The sequence below is a fragment of the Drosophila yakuba genome, chromosome 3R (genome assembly GCF_016746365.2).
Source record: "Drosophila yakuba strain Tai18E2 chromosome 3R, Prin_Dyak_Tai18E2_2.1, whole genome shotgun sequence".
Lineage (NCBI taxonomy): Eukaryota > Metazoa > Arthropoda > Insecta > Diptera > Drosophilidae > Drosophila > Drosophila yakuba.
In genome coordinates this window covers 8,982,259-8,993,413 of record NC_052530.2, presented here as the reverse complement: position 1 = coordinate 8,993,413, position 11,155 = coordinate 8,982,259, and the positions used below count along the sequence as shown (strand labels likewise).

General features: G+C 40.9%; 2 protein-coding genes across 2 annotated transcripts; both read left to right on the top strand.

Annotated features, from left to right (window-relative positions):
* Positions 1 to 5,997: 5,997 nt before the first annotated feature.
* On the top strand, positions 5,998 to 7,221 carry LOC6539851 (vegetative cell wall protein gp1). The gene is made up of 2 exons (XM_002086699.4): positions 5,998 to 6,217; positions 6,427 to 7,221. The coding sequence occupies exons 1-2, from the start codon at positions 6,109 to 6,111 to the stop codon at positions 7,173 to 7,175; spliced, it is 858 nt and encodes a 285-aa protein (XP_002086735.3). The 5' UTR covers positions 5,998 to 6,108; the 3' UTR covers positions 7,176 to 7,221.
* Positions 7,222 to 7,998: 777 nt separating this feature from the next.
* Positions 7,999 to 9,066, top strand: LOC6539852 (nuclear RNA export factor 1). The gene is made up of 2 exons (XM_039376258.2): positions 7,999 to 8,100; positions 8,187 to 9,066. Exons 1-2 carry the CDS (start codon positions 8,084 to 8,086, stop codon positions 8,842 to 8,844), a joined length of 675 nt encoding a protein of 224 aa, XP_039232192.1. The 5' UTR covers positions 7,999 to 8,083; the 3' UTR covers positions 8,845 to 9,066.
* Positions 9,067 to 11,155: the final 2,089 nt, after the last annotated feature.

Here is an 11,155-nt window from a genome sequence, read left to right as displayed (position 1 = left end):
AATTTCACACCCGGAGGGGAAAGTTTTCCTACTTGGAAACAACTTGGCTCAATACTCAACAGAAGGAAAACTATTGAAAACTTGAAAGATACTCGTAAAAAAAATTGCTGTGTGTAGTTTGCAAATTATATTGCTTTAATTATAACTTATAATAAATTATTGTTTACCAGGATTTATTACTCTTCCAGTTAAATAATTAAAGAAATGTTCTTGTCTATGAAAATATATTATTTTATTTGCCTCGCTGTCTAGCAAATTATATTCGCATTTGTCGCGCTTTTCCAACTCCAAGGGCACACTTTACCATATCTCCAGATTTTCATATGTCTTGGATACACCCATTCCCTAGTTGCCATCCCCGAAAATGCTCGAGTCCTTGGCTTTCTTCCACAGAATCAGGACCTTTCCTTTTCGACTCGTCGCACATAAATCATTATTGTCGCTGCGTTTATTTTTGACTTTGACAGGACCACCACTTATATGGTTATGTTGGCGTTGAGAAGGAGGAACTGAGCAGGAAAATGGTATGGGACTCCCAAGGAGCGTGAAGAATAGTGGCAGACGTCTACCAAGTGATTCTCATTCGCAGCAGTACAATTTGTTAACTTCTTGAAACATTTGAATAGAAAAAGTAGAGCCAATATCTATTAAATAAGTTACGTTAAAATTAAATATTCTGATTTATCGTACTTAATTGCAATAGCTTTAAATTTTTAGAACTGTTAAAAATCAGATACATTCTAGCTTTTATATTACGCTTCTTGTTTTCATAGCCCATTTAACCCAACATTACCTCTCTGGACTTTTCGACTAATTTCTACAATCTCGACGTGGGACAGTTTAATTAATACATTTTATAAATCACAGGAGGGCCCATCTTTAGCCACGATAAGGGAGCGGACTTACTTGGTGCCCCAACCCCATAAAGACACATACAAATTTGCATGCCGGACATCGCCGGACATTTGCTAAATGACCACAACACTTAGGGAGAGATTTATTTGCTCTGGCCGGCTACGATTTCATTGTAGCCAAGCCAAGTTGGTGTTTACTTTTGAGTCAACGCACACAAAAATAGAGATGTAATTGAAAGGGGTCTCCGCTCGAATTTTACACACTTCATTTAGCCGTTGGCCATTGCCTCATCCCAGCAACGACCTTCCGGATTGCAAATTGTGGGCGTTGATTAGTTTGCTCGGCTAAAAAATCAACCCAACTGGGAAGCATAAAGTGTGCCCTGACAAAAGTTATGAGGGGAAAGAGTTATTTGCAATAAATTTAAGTGCTCGCCGGACCGGCTGCAAAAAGCGAGCACTGGAAGTTACAGTTTCTAATTTATGACAAATGCACATGCCCGTCTTGAAGTTTTTGGCCTGACCAGAAACTAAACTGAAATCTGTACTGGACTGGACCAAGCTCAGGGCCCAGGTCCCACCCACCTCCATTTGTGTATCGTCACTCGAGGAAACTTATTGGGCGATGGGTTTTGCGGTTTCGAAATGCGGCAACTCGATTTCCAATTACTAAATTTGCATGCTCGAGTGTTGCGTAAAACGTGGGCTATAGTTTCTAAAATTTGCGGGCATTTGCTATGATAAATGGCACAGCAGGCGATGCCTCAGAATGGAATGCCAAATTAAAATTTGAAAATTAAATTTGAGGAATATGATAGGAACCACTAAAGTTCTTCCACTGCACTATTTAATCTTTGCTTAAAATTAAATCTATTCAATTCATACATTAAATAATATTAAATTACTTACTATGTCGAAAGTACATTGTTTTTGCTAGTCTTTGAAAAGTATTAAACGAATAGAAAAAGGCGTTTTCGATCTTATAAGTCATGGTTTTTCTTGATACAAGTACAAAACTGTCACGTCCAATCTTTTGAGAAATGTTTTTGTCTTTGAATATTTATCTTGCCGATAATAATTATTTGAAACATCTCCTTCGCACTCGCTTGTTTTTTTCAAAACTTTCAGAAAATATCATAACACAGATAATGTTTATTTACTCCAAAACTCGAAAACACGAATTATCAATTGCAATCTCAGTCACGCCTCTTGACAAAGTTGAGCACTCTCATCGGTGCCAAAAACTATTTTCAATTACAATACTAGCTCCGGGAGAAATGGCGTGGGGCAGAAGGAGCTGGCATCCACAATTTAATCACAGCATGTGGCCGGAATATCAAATTTTAGTATCGAAATCGAATAACTCACCAGCCGAAATGGTAGAAGTCAGCAATTATCTAAAAAGCGAGCAGCGGCGGCATCCTGCGAAAAGGATAATACTGCTGAGGCCAGCAATTTGCACGGACCAATTTGGAATGTGTCCCGCTGCTGGCATATTTACACAGAAACATTTCCAACCATGGCAGAAAGAAGAGCAGGCCATAAATCACTCCAGTGGGCACAAAGACCGAATTGCAAAAGGATGTGAATTATATACAAATGATTTGACATGGCCAGAATAGCGGGGTTGCATAGACAAAACATATTTCAATAGCCGAAGAGACGATGCCAAAGTTCAAGATAAACGCGGCCAACAGATACAAATATTTGGGAACGCCAAGAACCTTAGAAATCTTATTTCTTTAAAACTGCCTAGTTGCTTGAACCTATGGGAAAGCTAGGTGTTTAGTTCAAAACAAGAGAGAACGCTATAGTCGAGTTCCCCGACTATCTGATACCCGTTACTCAGCTAGTGGAAGGGAGAAGGAGAGTCTTAAAGACAGTTTTTGGCGGTTTGTAGGCGTTATAGTGGGCGTGGCAGAAAGTTTTTTTGGCAAATCGATAGAAATTTACAAGACTAATACAAAAATGAAAAAATATCAAAACATTTTTCAAAAGTGTGGGAGTAGCAGCTTTGGGCGGTTTGTGGGCGTTAGAGTGGGCGTGGCAAAAAGTTTTTTGGCAAATCGATAGAAATTTACAAGACCAATACAAAAATGAATAAATTTCAAAACATTTTTCAAAAGTGTGGGCGTAGCAGCTTTGGGCCGTTTGTGGGCGTTAGAGTGGGCGTGGCAAAAAGTTTTTTTGCAAATCGATAGAAATTTACAAGACCAATACAAAAATGAAAAAATATCAAAACATTTTTCAAAAGTGTGGGCGTGGCAGTTTTGGGCGCTTTGTGGGCGTTAGAGTGGGCGTGGCAACATGAATCGACAAACTTGCGCTGCGTCTATGTCCCTGGAGTCTGTATACTTAATCTCAACTTTCTAGCTTTTGTAGTTCCTGAGATCTCGACGTTCATACGGACAGACGGACAGACGGACAGACGGACAGACGGACAGACGGACAGACGGACAGACGGACGGACAGACGGACATGGCCAGATCGACTCGGCTACTGATCCTGATCAAGAATATATATACTTTATATGGTCGGAAACGCTTCCTTCTGCCTGTTACATACTTTTCAACGAATCTAGTATACCCTTTTACTCTACGAGTAACGGGTATAAATATAATTTCTAAACTGGATCCGAATAATGGCCAAAAGATACAGACCAATGGTACATATAATGTTTTTCATTTATATACATATACATAGGTACTCTGAATATTCTATAAATTTAAATTCAATTCCTTCTCATTGAGACTGCTTTAAACGGCACTCCAACTTATTTAGCCATATTCGATGCGATTCAGGTTTAATTACCATTAACATTCTGGGCCGGCCAGCATCTAAATTTCCAATTCGGCCAGAAACAAGCTTTCTTTGTGCGCATTTTAATTGCCTCGAAGACTCCTGGGCCCATGGGCCCCTGTCATCGGCTATTAATGAAATGCTTTTTAAATTATGTCATTAACATTGCAGCCTGTGCCGTCTAGGACTGGTTTATCTCGTTCAAAGCCGGGGCTCTGGATAATTATGGCATATTTTTATTGGCTCGCCATCGAATCGGAATTAGATGCTTGTAAATAGCTCACAACAATTATTTCATTAGGTTCTGAGCCTGCCGGCCAGCCAACCAAGTGGGATTTCCAAGTACAACCCCAGATCTGGAGAGCCAGGATGATAAAATGCTGGAATGGAAGGACGCGGCCAAATGCGGTCGCGGTCATACTGGCCCTATTATAAATGACTGGATGTGAACCGCCTGTCATGTTTTATCTTTATTCCCGTGCATTTTCGGTGGCAGGCGGCAGGCAGCAGGCAGCAGGCGGCGTGTCTGCACATTTTCCGATTCATATTTTTTCGCCAGCCAGCTCGATGACGATAATGGCGCTTGCAGGCCCACTGACGTTTCTAACAAAGTGACTCGCATTAAGGATAATAGAGGCAACTAAAAGCAAGCCACCACAACATGAAACAAAGCAGGCCAGATCCGAGCGGATTCGGAGCGGAGGATGAGCCTGCGATGACTGCCAGCGATTTGCGCATCATTATGCCTGTAAGGAGGGGAGGACTTTCGCCAGAGGTCCCTGGCCCCAAGATGTCCATCATCAGCCAAAAAGAAGAGCTGCACTGCCTCCTGGCCGCATGTCCTGGAATTTCCTGCCTGTGACGGTCTCGTCGTCATCCAGCACGGAAAGAAATGTTTCAACTTTATCTATTTTATTTTCTAGATAAAGAAATACCTTCTAGCGAGTATTTTCCCTATTTTGTGAGTAATTTAATCGAGCGACGATAGTATTAAAACCTTTGTTCCCCATTTGCTATGTTTAAAACCCCTTATTTATGATTTCGATTCTTGCAGTGTGACGTTCAAGGAATGATTTATCGTTGGCCAGAGGACTCAAGTGTAACACCCCCAAAAGCTAGAGAATGTCCTGCAATTGACAATTGTTCATTGTGTTTAAGGAGAAGACCTCGTCTTCCTCTTGCCATTTTCGACCTCCACCGACTAAACCTGAGCACGCCGAGAAACTAAGAAAATATTTATTAAGCGAATTAAAGTCGCGTCTCACAAATTGCCGGCAAATCCCCGGAATACAAATGACTGGAGATTTCTCATGGCGAAACATTTGATGCAGGTCATTTCGACACCGAAACGGTTGCCCCATGACTCGGCAGCTTCCACTAACGAATTATGCGCTCTAGCGCCTCATGTTCTCCAGCCAAATCTTCTGTCATCATTAGTCAAAGCTTTAAGCCGATTTAATCAATAGCAATTGCCAGCCGAAGTGGGGAAGTTCTCCTGGCTCGAGTGTTAACACAAACTAAATTGCGTGTCCTGCACGGCTGGTCGAAAAATTATGAAAATTAAATAGAGCCTCACGTGCCACATGCCAGAATTTTACCCCGAGTGGCCAGCTGGTCCTGTCGCTTCTCAATTTTGGCCAACATATTGCAGAAATGGAATTCGAAAGGGCGGTCGAAACACTGCCACTCATTAAGCAACTACTGTTTGCTCCTCTCTACACGATCCATTTTATTTTCAGTTTTTGTTTGCGAGTTGCGGTCTTAAATCACACCAATCACTTAAGACGGCATAATAAGAACTCTTTGAATTGGCCATTATGTATTCTCTTATTCTCTTGTATGACGGGCGGTCAAAAATGCGAGCTAAGCTGAGTGAAAGTATCTTCAGCAAAGCAATACAAAATGCATTTCCAAACAAACATTTAAGTGAAACGTTTTTAAAGAATAATCCAACATCCAATCTATTAAACGAGTAAAATATATTTTGAAATGTATAAAATAGGATGACGGTGTTGATATAACCCAAAATTAAAATGATTTTTAAATGACTTTTAAACGGTTTTCATGATTATGATGGGTAAATGGCACGATTATGTTGTGCATACAGAAGTCCACCAACCTTAACTTTGCCAAGGAAATGAATCTCTTATAAATACTTTCGAGTTCTCGCATATACTTCTCATACACTTATACATACTTCAATGTATAAGACGCAAAGCATGCTAATGAGCGTTTCATGTGCCGCAAAAATATAAATTAAAGCGAGTAATAAATATACGCTATTCGACAATTTTCGTTAACTTTCCCAAAGCAACTGTGTACATATTTGCAAAGTCAAAACAACATTCTTTGCAGCGACCAAGTGACTCTACCGAGTCATTATTACGATCAGTTAACGTCTGAACGCCGATTTATCCGAATATACTTGACGATTCCAGTGTTCAGTTATCAAACCATGGCTAATCGCAATCTGGTTAAAGTTTTTCTGTTAGTGGCATTACTTGGCTTGAGTCTTATGCCATTTTGTCAGGCGCATCCAAAACGTGGTCGTAAGCGAGCCTTTGGTACGTGATTCAGTGGAACTGACACCCAATCTATGTAAATTTGTATTTAGAGTTAATAAGTGACCACAACTGTACTCTATCAAGTCGAGCCAGTAGGAAATTATTACTTTTAAGTGTAAAAAAACATCTTCAAAGCTTACGTAAAGTTTACCAATTCATTCACAACAGATTCCTAAATTTGGTACATTTTACTCTTTATCTATCCGTAGGTGTTGGTCTGTTGGGCGGAGCTTTAGCTGGCGCTGTCATAGGCAATGTTGTGGCCAAGTCTCATCAGGCTCCCGCTGCCGCTCCTGCTGCTCCTGTAGCCGTAGTGCATCACCACTATCCGCCGGCTGCTCCTGTAGCCCCTGCTCCGGCAGCCCAGCCAGATCCCAAAAAGATGACTGTCGTCGAAACTGGCCAACCCGACGCCAATGGGTGCTACACACAAACTATTCGCGAACCCAATTCCAGCAATCCAAAGACCTACACGGAGACACAGCACCTGATATGTCCCACGCTGCAGCTGGCCAACCAGCCGGCACCAGCGATCGCTCCCAGCGTTGCCCAGGTTCCTGTAATGCCGCAGCCCTCGCCAGTTTTCCCTGCAGGATCTCAATCAGTTGTTCCGGCTCATGTTGTTCCTGCTGCTCCAGCTGGAGCTCCAGTTCCTATTGCTCCAGCTGCCCCTGTGGTTCCTGTTGCTCCAGCTGCTCCTGCTGCTGTTCCTCTCGCTCCTGGCTCCCCTGTAGCAGTTCATCCTGCTGCCCCCGCGATCGCCCATCCTGCTGCTGTTCCAGTGGCTCCGATTGCTTCCCCAGTTCAGCAGAGTCCTGGCCAGCCACAGGTCATCCTGCTCTCGAAGAAAACCGTGTACTATCCCAAAAAGCGATCATCTGCGCCCACCCTCAATATTCCGCAAGGCGTGCTAGCCATGGTAGTGATTTTCTACTCTATTAAGGCTTTTACATATTAAATTCAAATATTAAATTCAAGAAATTTATTAATTTAAAATCTAAAAACCCTTGGTCTTGTTTTTTGTAGCTAGTAAAGTTTTTGAAAATGTTAGGGGAGACATTTTGAGCACTAGACCGTTTTCGAAATTGCATTGTTTTATGATTGTTCTTAAAATCTGTTCTTAAATCTGTAAGATATTTAAATTATATCGTATAAATGCAATCTATAAATCATTTTATTCTAAGTCGCTGGGCTTATACGGAAGGAAGAGGAATAAAGTATGTCCCATATTATAACTATCAAATTACTTTAATTGCATAAGTAATTGCAATTCACTCTATAGCCGATTGTAAGTTTTTTTTACGTTAAGCGCCATCTACCGATTGGTAGCAGAACTTGTTCTGCACACGTCGATTACATTGTCAAATTCTCTGTAATTGTATGATACATTAAGCTTTCTGGCAGTAATAGGTGGCGCTTTAAGTTTCCAACTTAAGACATGGAGGTTATTTTAGAAATCAGTAAAAATGTACATGAGTATATTTTTTTAGTACATAATGATTGTCTTCCTATAATGATATTCGATTTAAACAAGATCTTTATAAGTTATGTTTTTGCTTCGAAAAAAAAAACAAAAATAAAACATTTTTCTTTATTATAATGTATTCAAGTGGAGCTTTATTGGTAAGTTTCTTTTTAGTTAGAATCCCAGTGTGTAACTGATTTTGTTTGGTGTCTAGGGTATTTGCATATACGTCACTTAATAAAATAAAATCGTAAAATTCCCTCTGTCAAAGTAAAAATCTGACATTTGTGAATCTCTTGAATATAAAATGTTTGCTACACCTCGAAATAACTTCACTGAAGGTCCATTGAGCCACTCTACTCCGAAATCCGAAAAAGGCAAATCGCCACTGGAGCCCAAGAATGTTGCGAAGCTGCCCGTGAGTATCTATGGATGGTATCGGGTCCTCATATTTAGCACGGATCGCCGAGAGTCATTTAATCGAGTGCTGCGGCGTATTCGCAGAGTTCTGAACCCCTTGAAGATAAATCCGCGGTATAAGCACACAGGCGGAGAACAGGATACGGCTGAGGACTCTGGCGCCCTCTTCACGTTCTTCGTAGACAGTTACGACGTTGCAAGTGCTTTGTTTCGCCGTGGATGGCTGGATAATCGGGTCTGGTTGAAGGTCAGTGACCAAATGCCCAAGATCTGGATTAACGCATTCTTTAGGCTGCGGTTGACAAGAGTGCTGTTGGATAGGTATAATCAGGATGAGCACCGCTTGGATCTCACGCTGTTTTATAAAGATGAGGCCTTGGATAGAGACTTTTGCGCCCTCGCGGAATCTCACTGTTTGAGCACGGTGCTCGGGATTGTAGGGAGGGAAATGCCGGAGCTAGAGGTTCTGATTTTGGATAGGAATCACCTGACCAATCTGTGGGCCTTTTCACTAATGGAGCATCGCTTTCCCCGACTTCAGAGCATATCTTTGAGACAGAACAATATCGGAAACGTGAATTCGTTGCGGGTTTTCCAGTTTCTTCCCCTGACCGAACTGAACCTCCAGAACAATCCTTTGCCCGCCGGTTACGAAAGGGAAGTCCGAGATATTTGGCCAAGTTTGCAGGTGCTCAACGAAATACAAGTGACCCCCGACCCGAAAATTATACAATTATTTTAAAGATCGTTGCAACTTACGGACATCAATGTAGAACATATATATTGGGGCTCAAGTCCTGGAGGCAGCAGTCCTTGATCAGTCAATGATCTCTGTATTCGTTGAAGATTTTGATTTACTTAAGAAAGAAGAATTCCTCTGTTGTCCTAACATAAATTGGTTATGAATCGCTTAACAAATCGGGATATAAATACATTGACACATTTTGATTATGCACAGTTACAAGTCCTCGTATTTTAATAACAATTCGATAGTAAGTACACTATTGCCTCCTGCCATTTACGATTTTTTGCAACGGTTAATGAAAAAAGCGCGTAAAAGTATTAGGAGAGCCCTTTCGTGGTTTTCGGATTTTTACACACTTGAGCGTCAGTTTCTTAGGCCACTTCAATTACGTAATTTGCCTGTTAACCCAAATGTAATGTCCTTACTCAAAACCAAGAAAAGTTTCCTTTTTCGGCGACTCTTTGGCATAGAACTTTGTACTTGTTACTTTTCACTTTGTGTTTTATCCATGGCCGAAGCGAAAAGCTCAAAAGGTGAAACGCTTGCCACTACCGCTGCCGTGCAGTTGTTGTCGTTATGTTGTTTCCCGAGTGCAAAATGAGTTACAAATTATTAAAAGAGACGTGGACACAACGCCTACGCACTGGCAGCAATTTCCCACGCCGACCCCAGACCGAGATTGCACTGAGGAAAAAACTCGAATACAATTCTAAGTTCATTCTAAACTTCCTTTACACCCCCATAAAAGTTATTAGGCTAATTAACGATTCTTACCGGCAATTTGCAAACAGCTTATACGTGTACGTGTGTCAGAAATCGATGAAATTTATCCTATAAATAATCGTTTTTTTATGTGCAAGACTAAGAGCGAGAATGAGAATGAGAATGGAAAAAGTAATGGAAACAAGAAGTGGTTGCAGCGGTGCGGTGTTGGCCCAAACGGAAGTTGGCGCTGATGGCCGGGCTTTGGCTTTGGCTTTGGCCAACTTCAAGATGCTGCTCCCAGGGCATGGGCCACTCGCTTTTCACTTTCTTGGCACTTTATTTTAATTTCTGAGGCGTTCCGAAGTTTCCTCTCCGTGTTTTTTCCAACACTTCCATGCTGGCTGTACTTAGTTGGGGCTAAGTAGAAATTACTTCAACTTGCGGCTTGGCCGCTCGCTTTTTCCAGGTCAGCCAGGGAAGAAACTCTCACAAGCATCCTAATGTAGAATGATATCAAAGGGCTTCAATCTAACTAAGGACATAATTCCGAAACTATTTTATTTTCTAATGTTGGGGTAAAACATTACACAATACAACAACAATACTCAACAATTCGTCAACGAGGGCTTAAAAGTGGTTTTCGAAGTGTGTCAATTTGATTACTACGCTTTGTGGGAAAAGTCTTAGAAGCAAACCAAAATATTCATTTAATAGTAAACTACTTAATATGATGTCTACAATAATGAGTAAAATAATTGTAGCGCTAAACTCTGAAATACAATTAAGGTACCCAACATTCCCACAACATTACTATTCAGAAAACTTCACTTTCCCTGTGGAATGAATTGATTTAAAGCTTTCTTCTTTCGTTCTTTGGGAGCCACATAAAAACGATAAAATCGGGAAATAGCTGAATACAGTGTGTGGAGTGCTGAGTGCATAAATACAATTTATGTACGCAAGTTTCATATTTTCCCTTTCCGTTTCTTGTTCTTTTTTCCGATCATCCGTTTCTGGGTTTTGGGGACGACAACTGGGGGCGTGGCTTCAGCCATAAAGCTAACAAATTGCTGACACAACATATGAATGACAATATATCAGTGGCGAAACCAGCCAGCTAAGTGGCTGCTGCTGAAAAACGTATGATTTACGAATAGAAAACTCAATGAAAACTACGCTTACCCATACGTAAGCCCTGAATAAACATTCGGGCTTAAGTGGCCAACTTACCTTCAGCGAAATTAGTTTGCATACTTTAGGCACTTTAGTATTCATCAACCACTTAACACTTCCTTTGTAGGCATAAATTATCTCTTAATTTTAAAGAGATCATCCAATCAAGGTACAACAAAAAAGCCACGCAGCAGGCAATCTTAAAGTTTAAATAAAGACAAACAGAAAAAATACATTCATATATGTAAAAGAATAGGGTCAAGCGGAAAAAATCATTTCCGTATAAGCCAACCGAAAAGGGTGCCCAAAACATATGCGACAATATTATGCAACTTTTCATTGAGTTTTTCGCCAAGGACACCGCAACCATTCAGAACATGTACATATGTATGTATTTCTTGCTTGAAGGAACAGTTTTTCAGGATCAGGG